The sequence below is a fragment of the Dromiciops gliroides genome, chromosome 1 (assembly GCF_019393635.1).
Source record: "Dromiciops gliroides isolate mDroGli1 chromosome 1, mDroGli1.pri, whole genome shotgun sequence".
NCBI lineage: Eukaryota > Metazoa > Chordata > Mammalia > Microbiotheria > Microbiotheriidae > Dromiciops > Dromiciops gliroides.
In genome coordinates, this window is record NC_057861.1 from 702,257,314 (window position 1) to 702,282,806 (window position 25,493).

Genomic DNA, 25,493 nt, shown 5'->3' on the forward strand with positions numbered 1-25,493 from the left:
TATGGAGAAACTATCACCTTCTTGTACTTGGGAAAGTGATTTTTTAAAACAGATGTATAAGATAAATTAGCTTATTAGATTCAGTCCCATGCTCTAGCCTGACCAGATCTTTATGGATCCTTAGACCCAGAGACTCCCACCATTACATATATACCCCAAGGACAGCAAAGCCAGACATATATACCAATATGCACCAATATACTCATAGCTGCGTTTTTTATGAGCAAAGAACTGGAAACAAAGGGGATGAGTGAATGGCTCAACAAATTATGGTCCTTGAACATAACCCAATATTATTGTGCTGTAACAAATGATGAATGTGAAGAATTCAGAGAAACAGGAGAAGACATAGATGAAATGTTGCAGAGTGAAGTAAGTAGAATCAGGAAAACACTACGCCTCATGGCTGTAACAATATAAATGGAAAACAACCAACTGAATTGGGTAATTATGATAATGGCCACCACACTTGGCCCCAGAAAAGAGGTAAGAGAATGCCACCCCCTTTTCCTTTGCAGAAATGTCGGGCTAATGCTCTATATAATGACAAAAACAGGCAATTGTCTTGGCTAGTCTTATGAAACTGATTTTTGGTCCTCTATTTTTTACTTATCTCTGCAAGAGATGGCCAGTTGGGTGGTAGGGGAAAAAGAGATACATTCAGAAGCGAAGGTTATAGAAAAATAAAATAAGTCAATAAAACTTAACTTTTCTTAGAAAAAAATAAAATAAATCAATAAAACTAAAAAAAAAAAAAAAAGAACTTTTTGGATCTTAATTCTGTCATCCAGTATGTTAGCGTATCCCTTTCCTGTTTAGTGTCATCTGTGAATCTGAAAAATATGTAGCCCAGGCCTTTACCTAAGTCATGGAAGGAAGGAAGGAAGGAAGGAAGGAAGGGAGGGAGGGAGGGAGGGAGGGAGGAAGAAAGAGGGTGGGGGGAGAAAAAGAAAAAGGAAGGAAGGAAGAAGGGAAGGAGAGAGAGAGGGAGAGAGGAAGGAAGGAAGGAAAACAAAGAAAGACAGAATAAAAAAATAATTTTTAAGTCAATAGCATTGGCAACATCCTACCAAGCTGATATTGATCCATTAAACACTACTCTTTGAGTCTACTCATTTAACTGGTTCCAAATCCATTTAATTATATTGTCGTCTAGTCCACATATCTTCATCTTTTCTATAAGAATAATAGAACTGTCTTTACATGTGGCGGAAAAAATAAAATACCTCATACATTAAAAAAAAATAATAATAGGAGGTACTTTATCAAGTGAAATGTTTATTAGGAAATCTAAGAGAAATAAATATTAAGTTCTACACTTGGGTTCAAAAAATCTGTCTACTTCCAATATATTTTATCCAATACTTTATTAAATGTGTTACTAAAATCCATGTAAACTATACCCAAAACATTCCCCTGGTCTATCACGTTGGAAACCCTGTCACAAAAAGAAATAAGGTTAGTTTGGCATGACCTGTCCTTGATGAGATCTTGTTGGCTTTTTTAAAAAGCTGGTTTAAAGATTTTCTACATCAGAGATGTCAGACATGGTCCCAGTATAACCCGAAACACCCTTGTTTACTGCCCAAACCAGATTAAACAACAATTTGGAAATACTTAACAAAATAAATAAAAATACAGTAAAACACAGATAATGTTAAAATGAGATTTTCTAAGTCAATATGTGGCCTGTAGGAAACCTTATGAATAGTTTAGTGCCCGCCTCCTCTTTCTATTTAAGTCTGACACCATTGCTCTACCTAGTGAAGGCCATATTGTAGTCATGGGTTTTATTCCATCAAATTTTAGAGAGAAGTACCTATGAGGTCAAATTCAAACCCTTCAATTGGGACTCTGAGTTCCTCTTGTTTGCTGCTTAAACTTTCAGACACCTGAAAGACCATGGGCTTTATTACTGGCTCCTTTCTTAGATTCTGTATTCTGTCAACTTGTGGGTACCCCAATTACTACTCCTCACCCTTGAGTGTAACTTCTCCACGGTATCAGCTCGGTGCTTGTTCTCCCACCCCTTTTCTTTCAATGCCCTTTTGACTATGAGGTACTGACAAACACATTCTTACCTGCCTTTGTCAGTACGCTCCATCCCTGGCCGAGAGTTTGTCATTCCTCCCCTTTAAGTCCTGAGATAATGTATGTTAAGCACTTTGTAAACCCTAAAGTGCCGTATAAATTAGAGCAACTATTTTTATCCTAATGGCAGATGGAAAAAAGGTAGAACAATGCAACCCTTATATTGTTTCTGTTTTTTTGAGTCAAGGAGAACCAGGAAGAAGAGAAGAGAAATGACTATAAAAGAGAACTGAAACCTGAGATAAGGGGGATGGAGAAAGAGAAGACCCCACTGGGCCCAAATGGATGACAATCAAGAGTAACGAAAGAACTGAAAGATCCCTGCCAGTGATCAGTGCCTTGGGACAGAGGAGTCAATAGCCTACTTAAAAAAAAAAAAAGGCAGGGGTTAGAGGGGAAGAGAATAGAGTCTACACACCATAGTGCAGTGCGCTTGATTTTAATTCCTGGCAAATTCTAGAATGTATCTGAAAAAAAGCAGCAATCCCAGAGCACCAGCACAGCTTCGTTAAGAAGAAATCACTGCCAAATTCACTTCATTTCACTATTCCTGGACAGGATGACTATCCTGGTAGTTTTAGAAGAAGGCAGGAACTGCAGCTTACCTAGGTTTTAATAGGGGGCCTGACAAAATTTCTTATGCTATTTTTGTGAGTGAATGGAGAGATGTGGACTAAAAATAACAGTAAATTCAAAACTCTCTGAATGGCCAGATCCATTTAGAGGCAGAGATCGAATATAGCCTCAGACACTTCCTAGCTTCATTACTCTGGATAAGCTACTTAATTGCTATTTCCCTCAGTTTCCTCAACTGTAAAGTTGAGATTATAATGTTGCCCACCTCCCAAGGGGTTTTGTGATCACTTAGCATTGTGCCTGGAACATAGTAGGTTCTATATAAATGCTGTTGTTGTTGTTGTTCTTCCTCTTCTTCTTCTTCTTCTTCATCATCATTATCCAAAGAGCCATCATTAAGGACCTGATGCTAACATGATAGGTCTCTAATACAGTGCCCCACTGATCTATGGGCTGTTTGGGTTTTTTTTGTTGTTGTTTTTTAGTGAGGCAATTGGGGTTAAGTGACTTGCCCAGGGTCACACAGCTAGTAAGTGTCAAGTGTCTGAGGCCGGATTTGAACTCAGGTACTCCTGACTGCAGGGCCAGTGCTCTATCCACTGCGCCACCTAGCTGCCCCTGTTTAACATTTTTATCACTGACTTGGATAAAGGAATAGAATGTCATGCATTTCAACTTTGCACATGGTACAAAGCTCTGAGGGATAATTAACATGCGGCATAGTATCCAACAAAGACTGGGAAGGCTATAATATCGGGATAGGTCCAATAAGATGATCTCCAGGGAGGTAGGGAGAAGGAAGTTCTAGATCTGTGACTTCACTAGGGGTAAAAAAAAAAACAAACCCACATTGAAGACACCTCCCTCTACTACTCCATTACCTATGCTCTTGGAGAATTCCTTTGGGGCACTGAGAAATTAAGGTGACTTGCTAAGGATGACCCAATCATCACGTCTCATAGGCAAGGTTTGAACCTGGGTCTTCCCAAGTCAGAGCTCACTATCCACTAGGCTACAGTGAATTTTTTTTTTGGGGGGGGGCAGGGAAATAAGGATTAAGTGACTTGCCCAGGATCACACAGCTAACAACATGTGAAGCCCAGTGCTAATATGACAAGTTTGTTTTTATTTTTTGGTGAGGCAATTGGGTTAAGTGACTTGCCCAGGGTCACACAGCTAGTAAGTGTCAAGTGTCTGAGGTCAAATTTGAACTCAGGTCCTCCTGAATCCAAGGCTGGTGCTTTATCCACTGCGCCACCTAGCTGCCCCCTGGCTACACTAAAATTAAAGAGGAATAAATGCAGTCTCCCACTTGAGTCTAAAAACTTCTCTAGATGGAAAGAGTAAGCTCTCTATGCAGAGGCTGGCTGACCCTTGTCAGGGAATTTCTTGCTCGGAGGTGGGTTGAATGGGATGACCTCTGAGGTTCCTTTCTGCCCTGAAATCCCCAAGTTCTACAATAACTGCTCACCTCCTACAGGAAGCCTTCCCAGTCAGGTCAGCTGAGGCTCACTATCTGGCAAATCCATAATCCAACAAGGGAAGAAGAAAAGGCAAATGAAGCTAATGAATATATGAATCAAGCAACTCAAAATCTCCGAGCTGGAAAGGACCTAACCAATGATCTCCTTCACGTCCTCCACACTACTGAAGGTGACATGACTCACCCTGCTCCAGTGACTTGACCAAAGTCACACAGACCAGCTCATGGCTAAGTTAGGCCCAGCTCTCCTGATTTCACATCCACTGCCTGGTTTTATTACGCTGAACTCTTCATTTCACACATGAGGACACTCAGGCCCCATTTAAAAAGCATAAAAATAGAAGAGAGGAATCACCACTGTACCAGGCCCATATGGATGGGCCCCCCAGGACAGAGGCATTTCAGTGGGTCCCTGTAAGACTCAGCCCAGAGCTGGTCAAATGCCCACTGAAGCTCAGTCCTTGCAAATGAACAACCACCATATGAAAAAAAAAAAAACGCTCCAAAGCATGAATAATAAGAGAAACACAAATTAAAACCATCCTTCGGTCTCAGTTCACACCCATCAAATTGGCAAGGATGATAAAAGATGCAAATGGTTGATGCTGAAAGGGTAATGGGAAGAGAGGCAGACAAATACATTGTTATTTAAGGATATCCTTCTAGGCTCAAAGAAATCAGAGAAAGAGAAGAACCCATACAGATAAAAATGTTTATAGCAGCCTTTTTTGGTAGTGGAAAAGAACTAGAGACCCCAGCACCCCATCAACTGGGGAAGGCCTGAATGAGTTATGGTACACAAATGCAATGGATTACTATTGCTCCATAGGAAATAAGAACAGGGATGGTTTCAAAGAAACCAGAGGAAACCAGCAAGGACTACTCATAAGTGAAGAGATCACAACTGGGAAAACAATTGATACAGCAATAACCATAATGTAAAGTGAAACTACTCTGAAAGACACAGGAACTCTGATCTACCCAATGACCAACCCTAATTCTAGAGGACTCATAATGAAGTATGTTACCTACCTCTGGTCAGAGAGGTGATAGACTCAGGCTCAAGAATGAGACCTATGTTTTTAGATGCAGTGAAGACAGGGATTTTTTACTTGACCATATGTATAGATTGGTTACAAGGGTTTGGTTTTCAGTGGGAAAGGGAGGAATTGGGAAAAAAAGACTAGATTTTTTTAAAATAAAAAAAGATGAAATTATGTTTTTAAAAAATACCTTGTTAGGGGCAGCTAGGTGGCGCAGTGGATAGAACACCGGCCCTGGAGTCAGGAAGGCCTGAGTTCAAATCCAGCCTCAGACACTTAACACTTACTAGCTGTGTGACCCTGGGCAAGTCACTTAACCCCCATTGCCTCACTTAAAAAAAAATACCTCGGGGCAGCTAGGTGGCACAGTGGATAGAGCACCGGCTCTGGAGTCAGGAGTACCTGAGTTCAAATCCGGCCTCAGACACATAACACCTACTATCTGTGTGACCCTGGGCAAGTCACTTAACCCCAACTGCCTCACTAAAAAAAACAAAAACAAAAAAAACAAAAAAAAAATACCTTGTTGCTTAATCTGTGATTGGCTAGAAAACAATTTGGAAAGGAGTCCCATGAGCATTCATCCACACATCCCCTTTGACCTAGCAATTCCATTATTAGGCATGAACTCAGAGGAGATCAAAGATGGGAGACCAATAATATATAACAAAATACTCATAGCAGCATCCTTCATGGTAGAAAAAATGAGAAAGAAAGTGGGTGCTACTGATTTAAAGAATGGCTGAATAAATGGTGGTATAGGAATATAATCAAATGTTATTGCTATATAATAAAAGGATAAATACGAGAAATTCAAACCTGAAAAAAAAAACTGTCTCAATTGACTGCAGGGCAAAGAAAGTAGAAACAAGAGAATAATATACCCACTGAATGCAATCACGTTCATAAAAATAATGCTAAAAAGCAACTGAAATTAAATGCAATGATCAAAATGAGTTTCAGAGGACAGACGATGAAGCACACCTCCCTCCTCTCATCAGAGGTGGGGAGGAGGGAGTCACAAAGGCAGAATATTGCATCCCCTCTGGCACGGCTGGTTTTGTTTAGCTGTTTTTAATCTGTTACTGTGTGTGTGTGTGTGGGGGTTTGGTCAGTAGGCTGGGAAATGACATTGATTTTTTTTTAAAAAAAGGCAAAGGTGGGGCAGCTAGATGGCGCAGTGGATAGAGCACCGGCCCTGGAGTCAGGAGTACCTGAGTTCAAATCCGGCCTCAGACACTTAATACTTAACTAGCTGTGTGACCCTGGGCAAGTCATTTAACCCCAATTGCCTCACTAAAAAAATTTTAAAAATTAAAAAAAAAAAAGGCAAAGGTGATCAAAAAAGTCTCTTAAAAAACACTCCCCCAAATCTAAGTCCTACACAGTCCCTTGAGGGTGCTGTCCTTGGTGAACAAGCTTCCTCTTTAGGGCCCAAGGCAGGTGGGGGGCTGAAGAGACAGAGCCCAAGGACAAGCCTGGGCCCAGATGTCTGGAGGGAGGAAGCCTATGTTCCTTGCTACGCAGCTCCAAGAGCACCGTCGCGGTCATGGTTTACGGGCAATTATAAAGACTTGCAGTCTTGTGGGCAAGATATCTTTTATCGTGGCTGTTTATTTTATGGCTTTAATAAGGGATTTCGAGGAGTGATTTTGAAGAGTGGCTTCCAGTGCTAATTAGTCCAAATGACAGCAGATGGGGTGCTGCTCCCTGGAGGGCATCCCAACTGGTGTGCGAGCTAATTCTAGGCCTGACCGCAGGGGGTGACCAGGATCTAGAGGAGGCCAGGGCTGGGGGATCTCGGACAAGAAGGTTCAAGAGCCTTGAGTCCTTCGATATACAGAGGAGGAGACTGAGGCTCAGAGTGATCGAAGGCAGTGGAGCTGGGATGAAGGCCTGGTTCTCTTAGATGCTGCTTCTTCAGCTGCCCCCTCACCTCCACCCTAGCTTCTTTCAAGACTTAGATCACCCGGGCCTTATGCAAGAGATCTTTCCCAGGCCCCGCCAACCTGCTCATGGGCAGCTAGGTGGCACAGTGAATAGAACACCAGGCCCAGAGTCAGGAAGACCCATGTTCAAATCCAACCTCAGACACTTGGTTTTTTGTTTTTGTTTTTGTTTTTGGGTTTTGGTTTTTGGGTTTTTTTGCGGGGCAATGGGGCTTAAGTGACTTGCCCAAGGTCACACAGCTAGTAAGTGTCAAGTGTCTGAGGCCAGATTTGAACTCAGGAACTCCTGAATCCAGGGCTGGTACTTTATCCACTGTGCCACCTAGCCACCCCGAACCTCAGACACTTAATAGCTGTGTGAACCCGGGAAAGTGACTCAACACTGTTTGCCTCAGTTTCCTCATCTATAAAATGAGCTGGAGAAGGAAATGGCAAACCGCTCCAGTGTCCCCAAAAGGGGTCACAAAGAGCTGGATATGACTGAAAACCAACTGGAATGGCTGCCCACACGGAGGTCCTCCCAACGGCTCACAGCCCAGGCTTCTAGCTGGGAAGGTGGGAAGGAAGGGAAAGAATATGGAGGCAGAATGGGTAAGATCCAGTGCCATCAGCCCTCTCTACAAGGCCCACGTGGGTAGTGTGGGGCAGGGGCTCCGTACCTCATCCTTGTACTTGGTGATGTAGGAGTAGATCTCATGCAGGGCACTCATGCTGTTGAACTGGCTGAGGTGCAGCCGCGACTGTTCCGCCAGGTAGGCGCTCATGTCCTGGTCACTGATTGCGGGCATCTTGGCGATGTCTGAGTAGTACCTGAGGGAAAGCAGGAGTTTAGTCTGACGGTGGAGGGGAATTGTTCAGAGGGCCCGAGGGAGCAGTCTGCAGGGTCAAGAAAGTGATTGAGTCCACGGCTGATTTGAGCTCAAAATCCCCGCTCCTGGGAGGACCGCGGGCTATAGAGAGGAAGGCGGACTTGATGACGGCATTTCACACTTACGAAAACAGGGCCCAGGGGGTTTTACATGGCTGGCCAATGGTCAAACCAGGTTTAAACCTAGATCTGCTGAGCCCAAGCCCAATCCTCACCCCAGTGTGGCTACCTGTAAGCATGGAGAATATGGAGCAGGATGGGAAGACATTGACAAGCTGTGGGGCACAATCCTGGCTCTGCCACATATGGCCTTAGGAGGGGCCTGGCTTCTCTGGGTCTTACTTTCCCTCCTTCCAGCTCTCTGAGATTTACATTCAGCTAGGGAGGGAGCCTGTGATTTCATGAGGATAGAGAATGGCAAGGGGACAGGTACAAGTTAAAGACATCAGAGCCACCTGGGGCCAGCTCAGTGTCTGTCAGAGGTACACCTTGGGCTCAGGGGGCTTCTGGGTCAGATCTATGTGCTCCTCCAGGCTACCTCTCATCAGGAGCCTCTGATTAATAGAGGAGGTAGAAAAACTATCCGTCTGCTAGGTGTGGCACAGGCCAGTTAGCAGGCATTAACTGGGGGCAAGGGGGGAGGGAGGCCTTTATTAGTTAGCGCTAATGACAGCTAAAGCAGCTGTGGTCCTGCAGTGGACAGAGCGCTGAGTTCAAATCCAGCCTCAGATATACCCTAGCTGTGTAACCCAGCAATTCACTTGGCCTCTATCTTCCTCAGTTTCCTCAACTGTAAAAATGGGGATAATAATAGCACTTACCTTGCAGGGTTGTTGTGAGTGCTTAATACAGTGCCAGGCCCACAGTAGGAACTATGGACATGCTCCCTCCCTCCCTCCTTTCTCATAAGAATGGTAAAAACCAAGGCTCAACTAAGCAAAGCTAACAACTGATCTTGGAAAATGTGAGGAGGGGGAGGGAGGAGAGGAGAGCGAAAGAGGAGGGAGAGAAGAGGTGAACGAGAGAGAGGGGGGAAGAGGGAGATGGAAAAAGAGGGAGGGAGGAGGGAAGAGAAAGGAGAAGAGGGAGGGGGGGGGAAGAGACAGACAGACAGACTTAATGATCCCATGAAGTCCAAAAAGGGCATAAGAGACTGGCAGCTCTACATGGGGCAAGCTTCTAGAAGATGAGACAGTCCGTGACTTAGCAGTATTAGTGGAGATTGGTAAATCTGTGAACCACCCAGATCACACTGGGTCAATTTCTTTTATGTACCTGAATTCTTATTATCCCTGAATTTACTCCTTTGCCTTATAAATAAACCCGCTAGAAAGCACATCTGGTTTCAAGAGGAGGCAAGGCGTAGGGCAGAGATAAAGAGAGGCAGCCGCTGATGGGAGGGGGCCATGAGGCCGCAGGCAGAGCTCTGGGGCCAGCATTAGGGACGGTGGAATCTCTCCCAGTCTTAGAATGATCAGAGGTGGAGTGAGCAGGTGCTTGAGACCTTTAAGTCATGGATTAAGCTACTTAGAGGTTTTTGAAAGGAACCCAGGACCAAGGAAAAGAACACGGCTCATTTTTATCCATACCTGGGAGTCAAGGCAAATCTGCCTCTTAAAGGGGCTATGCCTCATTGTTCCAGGTTATATTCTATGCTGACACATTTTGACAAGGCATAACCCTTGACACAGGTCAGTCTGATCCACTGAGCCACCGCCCTCTAGCCCTCCTCCTAGGGCAGATTCCTGACCACAGACGCCAACTTCCCTAACTCACCTTCTGGATTAAGCCGGACTACCCTAGAGAAGCAGGAGAAACCTAAGTCAGCCTCCTGGAGTGAAAGTGGAAATGGGGGCTGGCACAGGGCGCCCGGGGGACCGGCCGAGTGGTAGGCGAGGCAGGCCTCGGTGAAATCTGCAGCTTCTTTGACCTTCACCATTCCCCTTCCCTCCCCAACACACAGAAGCATCTGCCCAGACATCCACACAGCACACCTCTACAATGAAACACCCACCCGGCTTGTACACACATCACACCCCAGGGCATCCCAAGAGCTTTACTCACAATGCCTCTGTAGGTTTCTAGTGTGAGAACTCCCCTGTACAGACAGGGAAACTGAGGCTCGGAGAGGAGGTGATTTGTATATCAACACATCGGTTAGTAAGAATTCCAAACGCCATCCAAACCCAAATATTTAGACTTTTCACTCTAACATTCTTCCCTCACATTCAGGTAAACCCACCCTTAATAGGAACACCCCAGATACACACACACACACACACACACACACACACACACACACACACACACACACACGCTAGCACACAGGCATCAGATACGGAAACAACCCCAAGGAAAATATTTGTCTACACACGATGTAACACAAACAAACACACGAGGCCAGGCCTACTCACATACATACTCACAACATGGTGGCACCCATAAGTTTACACATACCGCAGTACAAACACACACACAGTTCCCTGGGGCCCTGAAACCCCTCCAACCTATGCATCCATCCACCCTCCACTAACATGCCACCAAGAATGGGAGATTGGGGGCTGAGCAGGTCCGCCCAAGGGGGCTCCGTTACCTCCCTGAGGTGGCAAGCTCACTGAACCCCAGGATCCCTCCCAGACAAGAGCAAGCGAGGCTCACCTCTCCACCCAGCTCTTGTAGTTGGGGATGTCCTTGGCATACAGCAGCTTGTTGGAGGGCGAGTCCTTGCCCAGCTTGTGCTCAGAGGTGGAACAGGAGTCCATAAATGTCTGGGCCACCACAGACAGGCAGGCATCCGTGATGCTGTTCTTGTGAATGTCGAACACGAACTGTGGGTTCTTGATCACATTCACCCAAAAGCGCAGAGGTAGGCTGAGGAGGGCCGAGCACCACAGCAGCAGGAACAGGGGAAGAAAAAAGGGAGACACGTCAGTGGGGTGGCCCAAGAAAGGAGGCCACAAGCGTGGCTTCTCCACTGGACCCAGGCGCTAAAATGAAACGAATACCTAGAACATCAGCGGCGGAATGGACAACCGTAATACAGATTGGTAGGGCTGAAAGAGACAGCCTGTTAGGATGGAATGTTGGAGATGGAAGGGACGACAGGACACAGAATGTTTAGAGCTAAAAGGGACAACAGGACAGAATGGTGATAGAGCCAAAATGGACGATGGGACATTAGCATTACAGAACAACAGAGACATTAGAACATAGGATGTTAGAGACTTCAAGACAGAACGTCAGAGCTGGGTGACAACAGGACAGATTGATGACAGAGATGAAAGGACGTTGGGACACAAGATGTTATGGCTAAAAGGGGCAATAGGACAGAATGGTGAGAGTCCTGAAGGGGACACAAGAACAGAATGCTCAAACTTTGAAAGACTAAAACTCTGATCTATGACAAACCGTTAAGTCCAGAGGACTGAAGATGAACCACGCCACTCGCATGAGGTACTTAAAATGCAGAATTAGACACAATTTTGGACAAGGACAGAGTGATATTTCATTTTCCTGGACCATTTTGTTAAAAAGCATTTGATTTGCTCTTATAGCCTCATTGTGTCACTTTCTAAAGGCAGCAAAAAGAAGACTCTTTCTGGCCAGGTGAGAGTCCTGTGAATCCACCTGTCAGAAGGTGCCCGGTTCCCTGTCCCTCTCCAACTCCAGTCAGCTCTCCTGGAACTCTCGCTACCTGCAGGTTCAGGTCCACCCACACTCTGAGAGATGGCTTCTGACTCTGGGTAGGAGGTCTATCAGGTTTCTTGGCTTATAGCACCTGTAAATCCATACTACAGGTTCATGGGAGGGATCATAGAAAGCATGTAGCCTCTCATTTTATAGGTAAGGAAGCTGAGGACCAGAGAGGGGAAGGGACTAGTTCAAGGTCACCCAAGGACTCATCCTGAAAGCAGTAGTATCTTTGGAGGTGCACTGGACCTGGAGTTAGGAGACACAGGTTTTGTCATTTGCCTCAGACGCTTATTAGCTGTTTGACCTATGGGCAAGCCTGATAGTTAGCTGTGAAGAGCCTCAGTTTCTTTTTTCTTTTTGCAGGGCAATGAGGGTTAAGTGACTTGCCCAGGGTCACACAGCTAGTAAGTGTCAAGTGTCTGAGGCCAGATTTGAACTCAGGTACTCCTGAATCCAGGGCCAGTGCTTTACCACTGCGCCATCTAGCTGCCCCCGAGCCTCAGTTTCTTCATCTGTAGTTTAAATGCTCAAACTACTTAACCTACAAGGTTGTTTCAAGAAAAGCACTTTGTAAACCCTCAAGCTTTTTAGAAATGTGAATTTTTATCATTATTCATGCCTGCTCATTCAATGCTCATTCTTCTACACTGCAAAATCAAGTCTCTTCTTGTTGCTGGGGCCCAGGATCTATTATAAAAGAAAGAAAGAAAGAAAGAAAGAAAGAAGGAAGGAAGGAAGGAAGGAAGGAAGGAAGGAAGGAAGGAAGGAAGGAAGGAAGGAAGGAAGGAAGGAAGGAAGGAAGGAAGGAAGGAAGGAAGGAAGGAAGGAAGGAAGGAAGGAAGGAAGGAAGGAAGGAAGGAAATGAACAAACCTCCTTGTTAATCAACTACAAGATAGTGAACAATATTGGAAACAGAACTTCTGAGGGCCTCAGTTCAAATTCCAACTACTATCTACCCATGTAATTTTGGACAACCTCTCTGGACCTCAGTTTCCCGATCTGCAAAATGGAGGTGGACTACCTAACCTCTAAGCTCTAAATCTGGCGACCTATTACACAAGTGCAAGGTACCAATCCATAAATTAATGTGACTAAGCCCTGGGGCAGCTAGGTGGTGCAGTGGATGGAGCACTGGCCCTGGAGTCAGGAGTACCTGAGTTCAAATCCGGCCTCAGACCTTAACACTTACTAGCTATGTGACCCTGGGCAAGTCACTTAACCCCAACTGCCTCACTAAAAAAAAAAAAAGTGACTAAGCCCTGCAATGAAAGACTGACTGATCACCTAGGACTATGTTTAAGAGATCCCAGGAGAGGCTTTGTGCTTGAGACCAAGGGGCCAAGGAGACCCCTGGGAGAGAGGCTAGGAAGGGAAGGGGAGGCCTCCTTAGTCCTGAAGCCTGAAGAACTGGGTATTTTTAGCCATCGCATATGAGGAAGCCAACTGACTAAGTGATGCTGTTGGTACCCTGACTGTCTAAAGTGTGTGAAGTAATAACAAGGGTGTTCTTAATAACATGGGTAGAGAGGTGTGAGTGTGAATCGCTGTAAATGAAATTACTATGAGCCAAGGACTGCCCGTATCTCTCCAAAATCCCACAGGGCCTCTTGGCTGACTCCTTGGTCCTTGGGGAGAAACTGTGGATTAACTAGAGGAGGCAGGGAGAAAGAGAAAGAGGAGTGAGAGAGGAAATGGGAGGGAGGGGTGGGGGAGAAAGAAGAGACAGAGACAGAGAGTCACACAGAGAAAGATACACAGAGACAAAAAAAGAGACAGTAGGGAAAAAAAGAAAAGGAAGGAAGGAAGGAAAAGTAATAGAGCCAGAAAGAAGGGGAGAGACAGAGAAACAGGGAGAACACTAGTCCATGAAATGACGTCCACATGGTATTATAGTGGAAAGAGCATTAGACTTGGATTCAAATCCCACCTGACACTTGGTGGCCATGTCACAACAAAGCTGTCCATTGGCCCCTCCAATCCTCAGTTCCCTCACATGAATAAGATGCTACCTACATATCTCACAGGCCTGTGATGTTTGTTTGTTTGTTTTTGTTTTTGTGGGGCAATGGGGGTTAAATGACTTGCCAAGGGTCACACAGCTAGTAAGTGTCAAGTGTCTGAGGCCAGATTTGAACTTAGTTACTCCTGAATTCAGGGCCATTGCTTTATCCACTGCACCACCTAGCTGCCCCCCTCACAGGCCTGTGATGAAGAGTAAATGGCATGATAAAGTCTGTAATGTGATTTGTAAAGCTTCAGGTGCCACATCAATGCCAATCAGGAGTGGTTCTGCTTTTTTTTTTGGAGGGCGATGAGGGTTAAGTGACTTGCCTAGGGTCACACAGCTAATGTCAAGAGTCTGAGGTCGGATTTGAACTCAGGTCCTCCTGAATCCAGAGCCAGTTCTTTATCCACTGCACTACCTAGCTGCCCAATAGTTCTGCTTTTTAAAGAGGCCCAGGTTCGATTCCTGTGTGACCTGAGCCTCAGCTTCCTTATGTGTAAACTGAAGTTAATAATGCTTGACCGAGGAGTCAGCATCATTGGTGTGGTGGGAGAATCAGAGCCCTAGGTTTGATCCCAGTATGACCTTGGGCAGCTCATCTTCCTTCTCTGGGCCTCATCTGAAATGACCACATGATCTCTCTAAGGTCCCTTGAAGGTCTGCCATTTTGATTATGGTCAATGTAGGCTCTAGGGGCCCCACACCAGGTGCCCTAACCATTCCCCAAGTCTAAGACCCTGTTGTCAAATGGGCCATCCATACTTCCTTTGCTTCTTGCCTCCTGTTCTTATTTAGTGACCCCCCATCCTGGGCCCTCAGACCCATTCCCAAAACCATGTTAGTTCCTATTCTCAGTCTAGAAATAACTCTTAGAAAGGATGAAGGAGAAACTGACACTAAGGGAGAAGGAAGAATGGAGAGGGAAAGGATTTCATATTTTTTTGAAGTTCTTATAAATTGATAATTATTATTTTTTTTTGTTTTTTGTTTTTTGTTTTTGCGGGGCAATGGGGGTTAAGTGACTTGCCCAGGGTCACACAGATAAATTGATAATTATTGCTTTTACATAACTTTCCTTTCCCCACTCCCCAACACAGGAAGTTATCCCTTGCAACAGACTTATTAAAGATAAAAAAGTAGTTCTGAAAAAAACCCAAACTATAAATCATGTTAGACCATTTATGCAAGGTTCTACACTCCTAGTCTCTGCAAAGAAGTTGCTTCATTTACTTTTTTGTAGGGCAATGAGGGTTAAGTGACTTGCCCACGGTCACACAGCTAATAAGTGTCATGTGTCTGAGGCCAGATTTGAACTCAGGTCCTCCTGAATCCAGGGCCAATGCTCTATCCACTGCACCACCTAGCTTCCCCTTGCTTCATTTACTTTGGACAAGATCTGTTGGAAGGGAGCTAGACTCTTGTCTCCCATATTCCCAGTGCTTCAGTTTCCTCATTTGCAAAAAGGGAATCGTGAATCTATTTGGTAGAGGAATTATGGAAATTCACTGAACCGGGGTGGCAAAACATGTTGAAAGGGAGCATGGGCTAGAGGATGAAGAGTTAGCATCAGAGGCAAGATGAGCTGGGCTCAGGAGACAGCATAGTGCAGTGGCTAGAGCCTAATTTAGGGCAGGGGAAGAGTCAGGTGTTATAATATTCAGACTCTGGCTCTGCCACTTGCTACCTGTGTGACCCTGGGCAGATGCCCATGCTTAAGTTTCTTCTTCATTAAAAGAGGGGACTGGTGGATGACCTATGATCCCAAGGCCCACCTGAGACACCCACTGGCCAGGTGATCCTGGGTGAGTCACTTAACTTCTGGACACCCAGGTAACCCTAAGTCCTAACAAAGCTGCAGATGTGCATTGGTGGAAGAAGTTTCTCAATCCCAGTGAAATTATAGGCAAAAATTAAAATAAAATATATTCAAACAGGGGCAGCTAGGTGGCGCAGTGGATAGAGCACCGGCCCTGGATTCAGGAGGACCTGAGTTTAAATCCAGCCTCAGACACTTAACAATTACTAGCTATATGACCCTAGGCAAGTCACTTAACCCCAACTGCCTTACAAAAAATAAAAATAAAAAAATTATATTCAAACAAAGCAACATGGACATGAACACATAGTGTGATAGAGGAAGAGGAGCCCTGAGTTGGATCTCATGGGGCCTGAGTTCAAATCCAGACCTTCTTCCACCTACTACCTGTATGACCTTGAGCGAATCACTTCCCTGTACTTGCCTCAGTTTCCTCATCTATCAAATGAGTGCTAGCGTTATTTTTTTTAATTTTTTTTTTTTGCAGGGCCATGGGGGTTAAGTGACTTGCCCAGGGTCACACAGCTAGTAAGTGTCAAGTGTCTGAGGCTGTATTTGAACTCAGGTACTCCTGAATCCAGGACCAGTGCTTTATTCACTGCACCACCTAGCTGCTCCCCTCATCTATCAAATGAAAAGGTTGAATCTGATGATCTTTAAGGTCCCTTTCAGTTCTAAATCTAGGATCTTACCCAAGGGGCTCCTAACCAAGACCCGTGAACCTAAAAGCCATATACACACCATGATAAAATAAAGAGGTTCAAGGCATACTGACAGTCACATACATGTATACACACACACACGTGTGCACACGTGCGCGCGCACACACACACACACACTCTTCACCGCTCCATCAATGAGAGAAATTGCCTTCAGAAATGGACTGTGCAGGCTGGTTGAGAATTAGTGGGAAGGTGGCATTAGTATGCAGAGAGACTGTGTCTTGGGGCCCTGCTGAACGGGGCTCATTTGATTCCCCTCAATCCCTTCCCACCACCTCCCCTGACTTCAGGACATAAGGGTGAGTGATGAATCAGTTGCGACTGTTCTGGACACTTGTGTCTCCATTTAGAGATGCCCCCTCCCTGCCCTGCTCCCTGATGCTGGTTGCGAGGCTGTCTGAGGCCTATTTGGCTGTCTCGTTATAAATGCGAGGCATGGGGACAGGTCCTTGACCAAGGAGGAGGAGATGGGAGGGGAGGGAGGAGGCTGTCAGAGAAGCAATAGCGGAAGCATGAAGGAGCTGGAAAAGCCGACGCACATGCAGTGAATGCACGGTTAGACTTTCCCCATTAAACCTCAAAAATGTAGATCTCACTCCTCGGGGTGAAACATGGGAGGGGGTACAGAACAGCAGAGGTAGAACTGACTGCACCAGGGCCTTCGACGAGTCTGCCTTTGGGGCTCAGCCAAGGGGTTGATCTTGGCCAAACCCCCTCCCCTAATCCTAACCCTCTCCCTTCCCTGCCTGTGGGGTAACTTCTTATGAGGATTGGGAGCAGGGAGATTCAGAGAGCCAGAGCAAGGCCTCAGGGATTGCGGGACGACCTTTGCCCACCCTCTTGCTGACCTCCACTGGACTGTGAGACCCTCAAAGGCAGGGACTTTTACCTTTCTTTGTATCCAGCACTTAGCACAGTGCCTGGGATAAAGGCCATTTCAATCTCCACAGTGAATGCTTTCCAAGCCTGCCAACCACTTTATATATTGAGCTCATCTAGTCCAATCCCTTCATTTTACAGGAAAGTGAGGGATGGAGGGCGGGAATAAACATGTGGATAGCACCTACTATGTGCCAGCACTGTGCTAAGCACGTTACAAATATTATCTCATTTGATTCTCACAACAAATCTGCGGGGTGCTCTTATCATCCCCATTTTCCAGAACCACCATTCCTTATGCTGCAGTTTCTGCTTAAAAAGCGTCCCCCCATGTACAACTGAACTGAACCCTCACTGCAATCATCCCCTCTTATGGCCCAGTTACTTGTCTGCCTGTGTCATCTCTTACACGACTACAAACATTCTGGTGGCATCGATCATGGCTTGTTCACTGCTGCTGCTCTCATAAACATAAGGATGAATAAGGACTAGGTGCTTAATAAATGTCTATGGATGACTGACTGACTGAATGAATGAATGAGCAGATCAAGAGGTATTTGGAGGGCCAGATGGAAAAATGTGACACAGAATTCTGGAACTACCCCAGAATCTTACCCCAGAGCTCACAGGGCAATCATAGGTGCCAGTGGGCACAGAATGGGCACCCTATAAATGTCTGCAGATGAATGAATGTAGATCAAGGGACACTCAGAGGTGTGAGAGGCAGAGAGGCAGAAAGACAAAAATAACACAGAGAGGGCAGGAACCATGGCGTCATTTCACACAGCTCACAGGATACTGAGGTAGCTTGGTAGGGGACAGGGCTGGAGCCAGAGTCAGGAAGACTCGGGGCTCCTTGCCTGCTTCTGACACTTTCTGGCTGTGCAAGCCTGGGCTGTCTGCCTCAGTTTCCTCATCTGTAAAATGGGGATATTAATATAGCACCAACCTCCCAGGGTTGCTTTGAGGATCAAATGAGAGAATATTTGTACAGCACTGGGCAAACCTCAAAGCTCTGTATAAATGCCAGCTATTAGTTAAAACTGTCAACAAAGACGGACACCAAACAGGTGCTCACAAATGTCAGTGAATGAATGAATGAATGTAGATTGAGGGGAATTCAGGACACTGAATACAACACTGGGAACATGTGAGTGACAAAATCACATCATGGGAAGTTTCCTGGGCTTGACTGCCATGACCAGAAACATCCTCTCCACCTCCTATGAAATGGTTAGGGATCAGACTGGGTCCCCTCCCATAGCATGCAAGAGGAATCTCTGGCAGCAAAGGAGACAGGACCTGACGCAGGTCTATAAAAAGATCAGGACCATGGACAGACACTACAGCATCTTCAACGGGGAAGAGTCCTCCAACTAGCCCATCGTTATGGACACCCATGCCCTACTCTTTAATAATCACTGGGGAATGGGGTTCTAAATGCCTCCTTCAGTACTCCATTTCAATTCTAAATTCTGGAATAGTAATAACAGCTGACATTTATATAGTACTTTACAGCCACCGAAAGCCTTGCATAGATTTTCATATGAGATCCTTACAGCAGCTCTATGAGACAGACGGTGAAAGTATTCTGAGGTCTGTGTTGACAGGTGAGGAAACTGAGGCTGAGAGGGTGGTTTTCAAAAATCCTGAATGCCAAAGTCATAGCTTAAATTGACTCTAGGCCCAAGGCTCTCTGCACTCTATGATGTTTTCTCTGTAGTAATGGAAGTTCTTCTCAGTGTTTAACTCAATTCCCTCCTACTATAATACAATCAAACGTCTGTGTGTTAGGTTCTCACTAAAAAAGGCTTAGTCTGTTCAGTTGTCTTCCCTGGCCTGGAACACTTCCCTCTCTCTCGGCCCTGCCCACATTAAACAGACAATCCTCCACTTACCAGTTGCTTTTCCAGGTATGCCGAACATCATAGTCATGGATCTGGTGTTTGTCAGCTTGCTCATCCAGAAAGTCAAACATGTATTTGATTGCAAGGGGGAGAGCACTGCCCCTGTGAGCTGTGCTGAAGATTGTCTCAAACAGGTCATCTACAAACTTCTGTAAGGTCCCCTGGAGGTGGGCAAAGGAAAAAGGAAGCTCAGTTAAGTAAGAACTATTCGCCTACTGCAGACAGCATGGTCCCACTAAGGCCAAGGTCATGAGTTTGCCTTGGCTCTATCTTTATTCAACGGCCATAGACTGAAGCCTAATCTTAGCTGCATGAAGAGCCCTAACCACAGTTAGGCCACAGACAGTCCTACCTCCATTCACCCACAGATGGAGGCCTAACTGTAGATACAACATAACTTCTAATCTTAGACTCAGACTAAGCCCTAATCAGGTTATGCGCTTGACCCCTTGACTGACAAAGGAAACTTGGCAAGAGAGTGAAGTGGAGCATGTAAATCCCTCCAACCAGGGGAGGCATCATTGATAATGGCTCAAGAGCACAGCCTTCCAGAGTGATGAAAGACAAGATCCTGGTCCCCACGCTTTATAGACTATAGCTTCCCTGACCACTACCTAGGGGAGGAAAGCAGAGGGTTTGTCATCTACAGAGATGTGCTCAACATCCAGCAGTCAAGGCCAGGCAAAACACAGAGAATAATGTGGCTTTCTACTGGAAGAAAAACAAGATTGAAATCTGTGAACCAAAATCCTATAGTTCTGCCCACCACCTCATTTGTCCCCCAAGTATCTGGAGGTGTGAACTTGCTACATGAAGATCTGACCCAATCATCACTGACTATTACCTAGGGACAAGGATGGCTGAGTTCATTTTATAGGACTGGGAGGTTTACAAATGGATTTACATATATTTTCCTAGTCAACAACTATCAGAGCAAAGCAGAGAAGTTCTAAGGAATTAATAACAATCCCTGCAATCTTTTCCAAAGTGCTTTCATGTTTTTTGAAGGGCTTTTACCTACATTGCTTAAAGAACTTCGGGATGACCCTGGTAAGGGAGACAGGGCAGGCATTATAATCCCTACTTTACAGATAAGGACACTGAGGCCTGAAGAAGGCAAATGAATCATTTCATCTACCTCTGGGCATCAGTTTCCTCCTCTGAAAAAGGAGTGGGTTTGATCAGGGGATTTCTAAGGTCCTCTTCCAGCCCTAAATGTGATAATCCTAAAGACTAAGTATTGGTATGCTGAAGGACAAGAGTAAGCAATGAGTTGGTCTTCTTTGTTCTGAGCCTCCCAGGCTTGTAAGATATGTGCAGATTGTTGAAAGTGAGAGATTAGAGCTTGGAGAACAGGAGGGGACCAGAGTTCATGCTGTTTCACCTGGCCTCCTTCTCCCCCAATCTGAATCAGGAAGGAGAGAGGGAGGCAGGAAGGGAGGGAGGGAGAGAAGAAGGAAGGAAGGAAGGAAGGAAGGAAGGAAGGAAGGAAGGAAGGAAGGAAGGAAGGAAGGAAGGAAGGAAGGAAGGAAGGAAGGAAGGAAGGAAGGAAGGAAGGAAGGAAGGAAGGAAGGAAGGAAGGAAGGAAGGAAGGAAGGAAGGAAGGAAGGAAGGAAGGAAAGGGAGAGAGGCAGGAAGGGAGAGAGGGAGGGAAGAAGGAAGGAAGGGAGGGAGAGAGGGAGGGAAGAAGGAAGGAAGGAAGGAAGGAAGGAAGGAAGGAAGGAAGGAAGGAAGGAAGGAAGGAAGGAAGGAAGGAAGGAAGGAAGGAAGGAAGGAAGGAAGGAAGGAAGGAGGGAGGAAGGAAGGAAGAAGGGAAGGAGGGAGACTGGAATGCAATGGGTGGGACTGAGCACTAACTTGAAAAATGTGGACATTAAGAAGCAGTATTATATACTGTGAAGTGTTGGCTTCTGAGTCAAAAGCCTTGGGTCCAAATTCTAGCTTTGATTTACTACTTGTGAGATCTTGGGAAAGTCACTTAATGTACTATTATATCCTCATCTGTAAAATGAAAGGGTCAAAGTTCAGGGCTACAATGCAATGAGAAGCTTTCATAAGGAAGAGGAAGGAGGAATCTTCTCTGTACCTTCCAGAAGGGAGATCCAGTTTCTGCTGGATATTTGGAAGATCCTTCTAGAAAAGACCCATACAATGGGTTGCTTTAATAAGCAGTGAGCTCCCCATCAATGAAAGTATTCAAGAAGAGGTGAAATGGTGACTTTTCACAAATGCAACAGCAGGAATTTCTGAATTGGGCTACACGGGGTGACTGACACCACTCTCTTCCAACTCAAGATTCTATGTTCCTTGAGGGTGTATGTCTTACACCTTTGTGTGATTTTCACTGTATAATGTACCAAGTGAGGTGTTCAATTCATGTTCAACCTGGAATCACAGGATTTGGAACTGAAAGGCAAGGTCACCTAGGTCAACCCCTTCACTGGACAGATGGTGAAACTGAGGCCCGATTTCACACCATAAGGGGAATCATAACCAGAATTCTAACCCAGGTGTTCTGGCCCCAAAGCCAGAGCTCTCCACGCCCAGTCAAACTGTCATTTGGGAAATGGCCCCACCCGAAGTCTCAGAGAAGTCCCCAGGGGATACCTTTGTGGCCAGCAGCCGGGTCAAGTAGATCTCAGAGACCATCTTGCTGCCACGGTCCCCCTCCCGCTGGTCAAGGTGGTCATGGTTCTTAACCAGGTGCCACAGCTTGGTGCCGCTCTCGAGGTCAGGCGTGATCATCGGGGTGCGCGAGCGCAGGCTGTCCGGACTGCTGGCGGTCCTGAGCATGCTCTCTGGTAGGGAGGGTGGCACAGCGAATCATGACCCATCCCAGCCAAGCCTATGGGCCCCACCTCCTATACCCCCCCACCCCCCGCATGCTTAATGTACTGAGCTGGTGACACCAGTGGTCCCTCTGGTGGAGAATCACCTGGCCCTAAGCACTATGGGAGGGTTTGCAGAAGGCCACAGTTAGCCTCTACAAGAGCAATCTAGTAAAGGTTGGGCCTCACAAGCAGATAACAGCTTTTTCATCCACACTTTGAGGGACCCACGATCTAAACAGTCTGGATTGTCCCTCCACTAGTGAAGATCACTACCCATCCAGCCTTTTTGATCCTGTGAGAGTCTTGCCTGTGTCCTTCCACTAATTCCCAACCTATTAGGGACCTGTTCTGGATTCCTTTACTCATTCATTGATACCAGAGAAACACGAAGGCCGACCAACTGTCCAACACCCTTTCAGTACATGCCAGCCCATACCATCATCTCAGTGCTTCTCAAATCTATAAGTATTCCTCGCCTGTAGGATGTTTGTGGTAAGCAGCATAATGATGATGATGGCATTTCCTTGTCACAAAGTGCTTTACAAAGACCATCTCATTTGATCCTCACAGCACCCCTGGGAGGGAGGTGCTATTATTATCCCAATTTTACAGTTGAGGAAACTGAGGCACATGAAAGTCAAGTGACTTGCCCAGGGTCACACAGCTGGTAAATGTCTGAGGCTGGCTTAGAATTCAGATGTTCCCCATTCCAGCACTCTGTCCTCTGTGCGGGACCACCCATTTACTCACCATATCTGCTGAGAGACTTCGTGAAGGTGGAAGAGTTGGAGATATTATAGGCAGAGTTCTGCTTGGGAACCAGGGCCACCGAGGAGCCATCAGTCACCTGCGGTCAGAAAGGCAAAGGGTGAGGGCACTGCTGGGGCCAGTGAGAGCACCTATCAGGGAGCTTGATGACTGGGCAGCTCGCCAGGTGGTTAGGATGCACTGCTCACCACCGCCCCCTCCCCATACTCCTGCGTGCGGCAACAGCACAGTGACTATCTTGTGGATGCTCTGTGCTTTGCAGCGTTTATCTCTTCCCCCATGGATCCTCACGACATCTCAGATCTTCAGAGGATCCTTTCAAGGGCCTCAAGGGCCGTTCCCTCTGCCTGGGATGCCCTCCCCTGCCCCCATCTCTGTCTTTTGAAATCGTACACAGTCTTCAAGGGCCAACTTGAGTGGCACCTTCTTCACGGAGCCTTCCCAGGGGCCCGCTCCCCCGGTGGATGCCTGATCTCCCTCCTCTGAGCTCCCACAGCAGCTTCTGTAGCAGCTTCTGCTATGGGGTTTGTACCATTTTAATTCCTACTGTTGTGGCCCATCCACATGCCTAATGTGGCTTCCCGGAGGACAGGGACTCAGGCACCTGAACATCACTGGGCTGACTCCCCTTCCCACCCCCACCTCCCAATGCTCTGCGCACTCTGGGCTCTCAAGGAAATGTTGTCTTCTTGTTTTCTAAGGCTTTATTTATTTATTTTCTTTAAAAAATGTTGAGTTCCAAATTCTCTCCCTCCTATAACACTTCCCTCAGCCACTGAGAAGGTAAGCAATATAAGCTCAATTATACATGTGAAATCATGCAAAATCTATTTCCATATTAGCCACGTCACCCCCCAAAAAAAACCTGCAGAAAAAAAAATTTTTTTAAAGTCTGCTTCAATCTGCACTCGGCGTTCATCAGCTCTCTCTCTGGAGGTGGAGAGCATTTTTCATCATGGGTCCTTCAGAACTGTCTTGAATCATTCTATCTCAATGAAATTTTAATGAATGAATAAAAAAACCCTGGGAAGGGAGCTGGGAAGCCATTATTATCCCCATTTTGCAGATGAGGAACCTGATAAACTAGAATGGAAGTCAGGAGACCTGTCTGAGGCCTAGCTCTGCTGTGAGACCTTAGAAAGGCCCCTTCACAAACTATTCAAGTCAATACAGTAATGGTAATGGTCATAGTATTAGTAGTAATAATAATAATAATAATTATTATTATTATTATTATTATAATGATGATGTGTTTTAATCATAGTTTGAAGAGTTTTACATGTTTTCTCATCTAATCCTCCCAATAATTTCATTTTCTACATGAGTAGAAAATGAATCCCAGAGAAGGTGAGATACTTGTCCAGGGTCACACAGCTAGTAAACATCTGAGGCAGGATTTGAACTCAGATCTTCCTGATTCCAAGTCCAATGCGCTGTGCATTGTATGTAAAGCACTAGGTGAACAGGGAGTTGCATAAGCCCCTTTTCCTGCCCCACCCCAACCTCAATCTGCCTCAAGGACTTTATAACCCAATGGAGAAATTAAGACAAGTACAAAAGTAATTATGATAAAGAAAAAAAAATGTGTCATAGGAAAAGTGCAAATGAAGCATCCTGGGACTCAGAAAAAGCTTTGGGGATCAGAAGGCATGATGGAAGAGGTGGCAGCTGAGCCAGGAGTTGAAAGATGAGACAAATTTGCAACAGATGGAAGATGGGAGACTGCATTCCAGGAGCAGGGGTCATGCAGAGCAAATATACAGATTCCAAAATGGGTGGGACAAATTTGGGGAATGTCAAGGGGCCCAGATTGACTGGGAGTGAAGAGAGACAATGTTGGAGAGGTCGGAGACAAGTTATAGAAAGCCTTGCCTGAAAACCGGGTTGTGGAGTCTGGATTCAACTTAAGAAATGGGGAGCCAAGGTCTTGCTTGAGCAGGGGAGGGAGGGGAATATAGAAAAAATTACTCTGGAGGCACAAAAAGGCAAGATTAGCAGGGGAAGAGATCCAAGGCAGAGAGGTAGGTGAGGGTGTTACTGTAATAGGGAATGAGGACTTGACCAGCACAGGGGATGTGGGAATCTTAAGAAGGGGGTGAATATTGGGAAATAACGCAGAAAAAGAACTCACAGGCTGAATGGAAATGAGTTTTAATTTCCTCTTCAGTGAAACAGGGGTCCTGGATTAAGTGACAGCTATGGCTTCTTTTCTAGCCCTAAAATTCTATGTTCTCAAGTCCTTTTTAACTCTGACATTCTGTGTCCTAAGGTCCCTTCTAGCTATGACATTCTATGTTCTAAAGTCCCATTCAGCTCTTATCCAGTATTTTATGTTCTAAGTTTCCTTCCTGCTCTGATTTTCTTTGCAGAGATGCCAAGGATTTTTTTTGGGGGGGGGGGGGAGAAGAATGAGGGTTAAGTGACTTGCCCAGGGTCATACAGCTAGTATGTGTCAAGTGTCTGAGGCAGGATTTGAACTTAGGTCCTCCTGGATCCAGGGCCAGTGCTTTATCAACCGCGCCACCTAGCTGCCCCCTGATGCCAAGGATGTTAAAGGCCATGTTAGAAGCCTTACCTGATAATGGGCCAGAGTATTGAGTCTCTTCCAGTCATTGTCTATCTTGGTGGTTACGTCCTCGTCCTGCAGGATGATTCTAGCCATTCGGCCTTGGCGCCACTCTATGCAATGGAAGGAAAACAAGGACAAGGTTGATAGCCAGGAGAGTCAGTGAGCCAATAAGCAAAAGTCAGGGAGGGTGAGGGTGGGCCCAGGGTCCCAGATCAGGGGCCTCCTGAGATAGGGCAGGAGAGGGAACCAAGGCCAGGGACTGGCAGCTAGAGGAGGTTCATGACACCACGTA

At 45.9% G+C, this 25,493-nt stretch overlaps 1 protein-coding gene across 2 annotated transcripts in view; it reads right to left on the minus strand.

Annotated features, from left to right (window-relative positions):
* Window positions 1-25,493, minus strand: part of PLXNA1 (plexin A1) — a 314,962-nt gene that overhangs the window by 15,152 nt on the left and 274,317 nt on the right. For both annotated transcript variants that reach the window (XM_044004450.1, XM_044004458.1), the window contains exons 26-31: window positions 25,208-25,311; window positions 22,615-22,711; window positions 21,641-21,831; window positions 19,025-19,194; window positions 10,669-10,881; window positions 7,802-7,952 (exon numbers count right to left, since the gene is read on the minus strand). In XM_044004450.1, coding sequence (XP_043860385.1) covers window positions 7,802-7,952; window positions 10,669-10,881; window positions 19,025-19,194; window positions 21,641-21,831; window positions 22,615-22,711; window positions 25,208-25,311 — 926 coding nt within the window. The remainder of the gene's footprint in view (window positions 1-7,801; window positions 7,953-10,668; window positions 10,882-19,024; window positions 19,195-21,640; window positions 21,832-22,614; window positions 22,712-25,207; window positions 25,312-25,493) is intronic.